Genomic DNA, 7,166 nt, shown 5'->3' with positions numbered 1-7,166 from the left:
TATAGGTTTTCATTAAGAGACTCCTAATAGCCTAAGCCAGAATTGCAATTGAAACCTGGACTCCCTGTTCACTCAAGCCTTTCTGAAAATGTCACCCCAGACCTATTTGGACCCTGTAAGAGAACAATGGGAAAATAAAAAAAATATTTCCTATGACAAGCACTGAGAAATTTATCCAAGTAATTGCATAACAGGAAGAGAAAATGTGCTCCACAAGAAAAACATTAGTTTATTGTGTGGGGTAAACAATGTCAGTGTCTGTTAAATTACTTAATTCTAAGTGAGACAAGTGGGGCATACCAAGTTAAGGACTGGGGGGTTTGTTTGTGTTCACACTCTGAAGCTGCTCTACAGCTGACAAAGCAGTACTGATTTTGTCACAGAGAAGGCAATGACTTGCGTTCCAAGTAGTGACAATTGATGTTCACACAGACTCCAAAAGAAAGCCAAACTCACTCAGATTTAATCTGTTTCCACAACCTTTATTTTTTTTCCTTTGTGGAGAGGTGTGGCCTGAGCACACAGCTCTGCTGGTTAGTGCTGAGCTCTTTTCACAACTGGCCTATTAGGTCCCTCTGTGTTTTTGGGTGGGTCACTTAACCTCATATCTCTTTGCATTTAAAATGGTTCTCCGAGCTAAACATTCATAGCTCTTTTGCTGAAACTAATGATTTGAAGGCTTTTAAGCTTAAAAAAGACTATATACTATTTTGTCACTTTCAGACTTTCCACTCCTTTTTTGATTATTTTTGGCAACAGTTATTGGATCCAGGTAGAAGCAGATAAAGAGAAGCCGTAACCCTGTAAAATTACGAACTGAATTCTTCCTGTGTCTGCATTTGAAAAAACAGTTAGCTTGCCTCTGATAAAGGAAAGTTTTGTAACCATACATTATGTTATCTCAATGAATGAGGAACAGTTTCGAAACAGCATACTTACGCTTTCTTTCCACAGATAGCTCCCTGGTACCAGTTTCTGCAGGTGCTAAAGTATTTCTTTTTTGTTCCCATAACTTGCTGAAGGGCACAGACATTTGGGCTATGGGCAGAAGTGAGAAACATTTTAAAAATAAGTCTCTGTACATCTTTAGCAATATTTTATACACAATAGTAGCAAATACTATTTCTGTTGAGCAAAAGTAAGAAATAAACCTCTGGCTTCAGTTCCCAGAGCAGGTGTGTTTTCAAGCAACCGGAGTTTAAGCTCCCAGGACTGCCCAGCTGGGCTCCTTGGCAAGCTCATTCTCCTGGCAGGGACAGAAGATTCCCGTCCTTTCTGCTTTGACCCTCTGTCTCTGATGGGCAGTGATCACCAGCTGCACCTTGTCAAGTCTCAATGTGCCTTATATTTCTCCCTTCCCCCTGCAAAGTGAATTAATTACCAGCCACCAGGGACCAAGCTGTGAATACCATCAGGCTCTTTTCATTAAAGTTTACACACATCTGTGCAGCTGAAGGCCTTAGGGAGATAGGGAAGAAAAGTGCCTTGTCCTTTATGTAGAAGGAAACCCTGTCTTCTGTAAATCAATCAGCTATTTTCATTACCAACCATTTGGAGTACCACAGGCACCTAGGTAAACATTCTGGGAATTACTGCGGACCAAAGGGTAAATTGGCATGTAAATAAAAGGAGTCATAGTTTTCAAATGAGGAATACTTTTTCCTTAGCATGGTAGTGTACAGAAGAGGAATTTCTGAAGGACAAATTCCATGGAGCAAAGGCAAAGAATCCTAATTGTTCGAATTCTACAATTAAAAAAAATAATAAATTCAAAAGTTAGAACATATATTTTACATCACTGGGAAGCCAGTGAACTTCTTTATTTGAAAGCTCAGTGTGTGTGTGTAGAAGGCAGAGGAAATTCAAGAAAGGAAGATAGGATGGTAAACAATTCTTATTCACAGAATGTTTTTAATTAGGAAAACTGAAGGAAAATATGTTTAGATACATGTGCTTGCCTGACAGCAGCTGTTCAAATCATTTCCATGTCTCTGAGCAGCCTGGCTTGTAAGTATTGTCTTTTGGGTACCCTGCCGAGCAGCTTGCTGCATTGCTCTAGTGGGAACAGAAGTATCACAAAGGGCTTCCAGTATATATTCCCATGTTAAAAGGCATTTAAGTAGAGTTCATGGTTTTCATTAGGATGGAATAAAGATAGCAAATACTGTGGAATAGGTATCAACTCTATTCAAACACTTGAAAACATATACTGAACATATGTGATATCCCATTACATTAATTGCAAACTGTAATTAACTTCCATGATTCTAAAATGCATGTATTTTATTAATTGAGAAGTAGTGATTTTAGATTTTTCCACATTTTATGAAATTTAACAGTATTCTGTTTCCTTTTGAATCTTCCTAGAAATCTTTTTCTTTAGGATCAATTGTTGTAAAATTAATTGAGAAAAAAAGTTCTACTTGAATGATAGTAAGTATTCATAGTGAAAAATTACATTTAATGTAATGTGAGAGGAAACGGGAGAATAAAGATTAACAAGCTCCCTTTTAAAATAGAAATCAAACCCAGTTACTTACCCTTGGTCGCGTGCCCTTATTCGACTATGAGTTAAAATCTTGTCATAGTGAGCAGAAGCAGCTGCTTGTTCAAAAGCAGACAACAAGAAAGTGGAAAAGGTGAATAAGAAAAAGATCTTCATCTTTAGTCCTCTGTTGCTTCTGGCAAGTCTAGAAGAGAGAACTGGCAAAGGGTCTGGAGAGCTGACAATTTATATACATGTTGGAAGGTGGTGGGAGGGAACCACAGGATTAACCTGAAACTTTGTACCACCCTCTTTAGAACAGCAGCTTTTGCTGCCAGCTTCAGTAACCTAAATTAGTACCATACATTAAACATATGAACCTTTTTTTTTTAATCCCCGATTGACTAATTTCTTCCTTATTACAGAAGGCTTAGCATTTTATTCTGGTGACACAACAGCAGAGAAAGTTTGAGAAGCTTAGACTTTGACTTACGATTTGGTATTTATAGCACCGAAGCATCCAGAGGTCGTGATCATTGCGTGTGGTTTTGTTCAAAACCAGAGGAAGATGTCTGTTCCCATAAGAACTGCACTGCTTTTCTTTGTTTTCCATGTCCTCACAGTTATCAGATATGAGCTGTTTAACTCATGAAGTTGATGAAAGTCCCAAGCAATACTGTTGTCAATAACTTGGAATAATATTTTTGTCTTGAGGAAAAAAAGCTGTATTAACCCACATTCTGATTCTAAAGTAGTTACACTGTCAAATGCAGTATTAGCTTAAATATTAATTTAAGTTCTAATAATAACAGTTGCTATTACGTAATGCTTTTATTCAGAGCTTTATGTAATAATATAAAAATCATTGAATATCTGAAAATTTTTGTATATATATTTCTTACTCAGTCCTTGGGACTCTCTTGTGAAGTAAAAAGAAAATGTAATTCTGAGCTGTAGATGAGGGAACTGAGGCAGAAGGATGAAGTAACAGGGTCAAGTCCCCAGTGAAGTGACAGTTTTAAGGCTCCAGGGACAGCTGGTGTTTGATCTGCAGTCCAAGAGTTTGAAGTTTTCGTGTCACAGAAGAAAAATCTGCCATTTATATAGAAGTGTTTGTGTATGAATACAATTTCAAAGTATAGTCTCTAGATCATTTCAGATCTTTATGAAAGTAAGGTTAGTTCTAATGATGGTATTTTGCTGTAGCTTCTTCCTCCAAACCAGCGTGAGCAGTCAGGTAAATAACTGGAAATGGATGCAGTATTGGACTGACGCTCCTGGAAAATACCTCTCATTATAGAACAGAGAAAAATGGGGCAAAGAGTAGCGGGCAGAGACAGTTATTATTTCCTATGGGTAATGTATTCCATTATAGGTAAAGGTTATAACTAGGCATAGGTATATAGACATTTGATGACTAAGATCATGCCTTACATAACCATGGCACTTCATGGTTTTTAAGGTTAAGAATGGGGTCATCCGGTTAAATGGTAGGGTGACTGTTTTTCTGTTTCAGCAGGTACACATCTTTCAAATAACTCAAGGTAGCTCATGGAAGTACCAGCATCTCTAGACTCTCTTTGCAACAAACTCAGTAAAACTCCATGTCTGAAACCACCAACATCAGATCAGCCGATGGAGGTGATGGGTCAACTCTGTGACATAATATCAGAGAAGGTCACTGCTGCGCTCCTTCTATTCCTCTCAGAGCTTTTTATCTTCTCCTGGTCTTTGCAGCAAGAAATACAGTGAGGAATGTAAATTCTTAGATGTCTAACATGACATTTCAAGCTGCTAATTAGCCTCAGTTGATTATCCTTTGCAGTTCTTATTCTACAGATGAAAAAATTAGAAGACACCCTGTTAAATTAACTTGACAATCTCCAGAAAGCCCCAGAACTGTCCCAGTAACCTGTCTTCTCAGGATTGCCTCCCTCCTGAGTCTCTCAGCTCAGCATAGCTCATGTTCTTCTGTTACACACTTACCACGTAGCATCAAAAAATGAGTACAAACTAATGCTGCTGCATGCGCTGGTCTCCTGTTATTTACATAGCTATCCATTACAGTTAAAGAAGGAGCAATCTGAATAGGGCAAGTATTCTTATTTCCAGATTTTTCCAGCTTTCTGCATAATGACCTAGTCTTAAATTGCAGAGAACACCAACTGTTAATGTAAGTGAGTTCCCAAGTAGGCTATAATTCTTAAACTGGTAGTTCTTTTTAATAATAGCTTACTGTTCTCTGTTTCCACTTGTATTTGATTCTGGTAGGTGCTCAACATAATGGGGACAAATAGTGATTCCAAGATCATTCAGCTTTCTGCTTACATACATTGCTATAGAACTCCCCTTTCCACTTCAGAGGTATAGAAGAAAAGGTCTGAAGGATCGTTGTATGTCAAACATGATATCAGACATGGTGGCAGAGATGGTAGGGCAGCACAGAAAATGGTGATGAAGAAATACGCAAATATGAAGTCGTATTAATTAACCAAATTAAAGGATGATCAACATTAAACCTTTTAGCAAACTTGGTGACATTATTACATATAATGAGGCAAATGTCAGTAAAAAATGAGTCAATGCAGACATAAAGTCCACTGAAATAAAATAATAGAAGGGAAAAAAAATTACCATAAGATCGACTTTCTGAAAAATCTCTAAACCACTGAATGAGTTGCTCTGGTAAGTGGTGCAAAAATGCACAGATCCTAAAATGGATAAAGCTCATCTTAAACTGGAAATGACAATTCTGAAAATCATCAACCCAATGGAAATTGCACAAACTTGAAATTTAAAAACTTCCAGTTAAAAAAAAATCTACAAAAAACAACAGAAAGCATCAAGAAAAAACAGTCCAACTACATGAATCCTGTTCCTCATTTATGTTTATGCTAGCCCAGATATAAAAGCAAATAAAGAAGCCAGGCTTTGTTTTGCCTGTGATATCGTGGCTTGCTGAACACCACACCAGAGTAATCATTTTCTAATTTGCAAGTAAAATACTGTTCTGGTTAACCAACACTTTATTCAGTTGTGATCATTGCTACTATATTTATCTAAATTTGTTCTTTATTTAGCAAGTTGTCTGCCCCACCAAGTAGCCACCTTAGGTTTTTTCTTTCTTTGGCTAAATACTTTGTGCAATATTATACTTCCTAAGGGATGTGATGTATAATTCTAATTATAAATGTTGAAAATCTCATTATTAAATGAATTAAAACACCTCATGGACGTGAATTATCATTGTAGTAACAGGAATTTTTATTATCCACAGCAGAAGAAGCATATCCAAAGAAATACCTGGAACAAGTATAGAACAAGCGCTGATTTTCATCTTCCGTGAAATGTAAATAGTGTCAAGAAGAAAAGTCCAAGTTATCTGTTATTCTGAACTATTTCTTGTATTTCTCTAGAGACCTCTAGTGGAGAGAACTCTGTAAAAGTAATTTTCTCAAGGCTGCATTAAATTTTTACACTGAGAAGTTTTCATACGATAAAACAACTTGTTTTATTATTCGTAAAAAGGCTTAGTTTCAATATATGAAGCAAGAATCCTTGCATTCAAATATTTAGGGGTTTGAATAAGTGCCTTTACATCAGATTGAAGTTACAGAAGCATCTATCTGTTAGTAACTTGTGGCTGATTGTACTGATGATGTGCATGAATATAGCAAATAAGATTGGAAGGAAATGCAAGGTTTTTTAAATATTCTCTTCCCAGTTAAAACATGCATATATTTCTGATCATTTACAAAGTGTGTCATGTGTTATATATATTCTGCTTCTATATTTTGTAGCTACTTTAAGTGTTTATTTTTCATTTTGTGAGTGTGTGTGTGCTCAGTGGAAAGAGCAAATGGGCAAAAGAGTTTTAAGTTGAAAAGAGAGGCTCCCTCTTGGAGCATTTCCTCCTTGGAAATGTTGATTCAGCAAATTTGGGATTTTTGTCATTAATTTCACTTAGATCAGCAATTTGTATCTGGAGTAACCTTCAGTGTCTCCTCTCAAAAAATTGTTTGTTTTTAGGAATGCCATTGATATGTACCAGAAGAACCCAAGCAACCCATTGTCTTTTCGGACAAACTAAGATGTTGACTGTTGACAGATGTATAAGAAATTTAGTGTTGGAAAGTGCAAGATGATACACCTTAGAAATAAAGGGTTTAGTTGTAAAAGAGTTCTAAGCTAGTCACAGCTGGGGTATGCGGCTTCTCTGCATATCTGCCTTCTAGGAGTTTTGTAAGGGAGCTGCAATCAGGGAAAAAATATTTAACACCTGTTGGCTTACTGCAGCACCACCTAGGAACCCTGCAAACAATGCATGAAAAACCCATGTAAAGTCTTCTATTTACTTAAGAGTATCTAGCAGAGAATCCCTGGGGATAGAGCTGTAAAGTATAATTAGTTTAATTCAGTAAACTGTTTGATTCAGTAATCTCCTTCTGGTGATTTAGAGCAGATATTTAAAAAAAGTGCAGGGCATTGTAAGCCTGGCTATCAACGCAAACTACCAAGGGAAGTGAGTTCCCCTGGTGTGGTAAAAGACCCAGCAATGCTTAGACCAGATGCAACCTGGTTTCCACAAAAGATCATGTAATATGCAGGGGTTTTAAATATCAAATAGAGGGAAGAGGGCTTGATATTTACACAATTAGAATCATAGAATCATAGAATCATA

At 36.8% G+C, this 7,166-nt stretch overlaps 1 protein-coding gene across 1 annotated transcript in view; it reads right to left on the bottom strand.

Moving 5' to 3' along the window:
- The window catches only part of POSTN (periostin, osteoblast specific factor), a gene marked incomplete at its 3' end in the record, with an annotated part of 35,771 nt that extends 33,074 nt beyond the window's left edge, over positions 1–2,697 (bottom strand). The window contains exons 1-2 of the mRNA XM_010083995.1: positions 2,541–2,697; positions 940–1,038 (exon numbers count right to left, since the gene is read on the bottom strand). Of these exons, the coding sequence (XP_010082297.1) occupies positions 940–1,038; positions 2,541–2,662 (221 nt within the window). The remainder of the gene's footprint in view (positions 1–939; positions 1,039–2,540) is intronic.
- Positions 2,698–7,166: the final 4,469 nt, after the last annotated feature.

This window comes from Pterocles gutturalis, unplaced genomic scaffold (genome assembly GCF_000699245.1).
Source record: "Pterocles gutturalis isolate BGI_N339 unplaced genomic scaffold, ASM69924v1 scaffold21205, whole genome shotgun sequence".
Lineage (NCBI taxonomy): Eukaryota > Metazoa > Chordata > Aves > Pterocliformes > Pteroclidae > Pterocles > Pterocles gutturalis.
The sequence above is the reverse complement of the archived record's forward strand: the minus strand, read 5'-3'. Positions and strand labels throughout refer to the sequence as shown.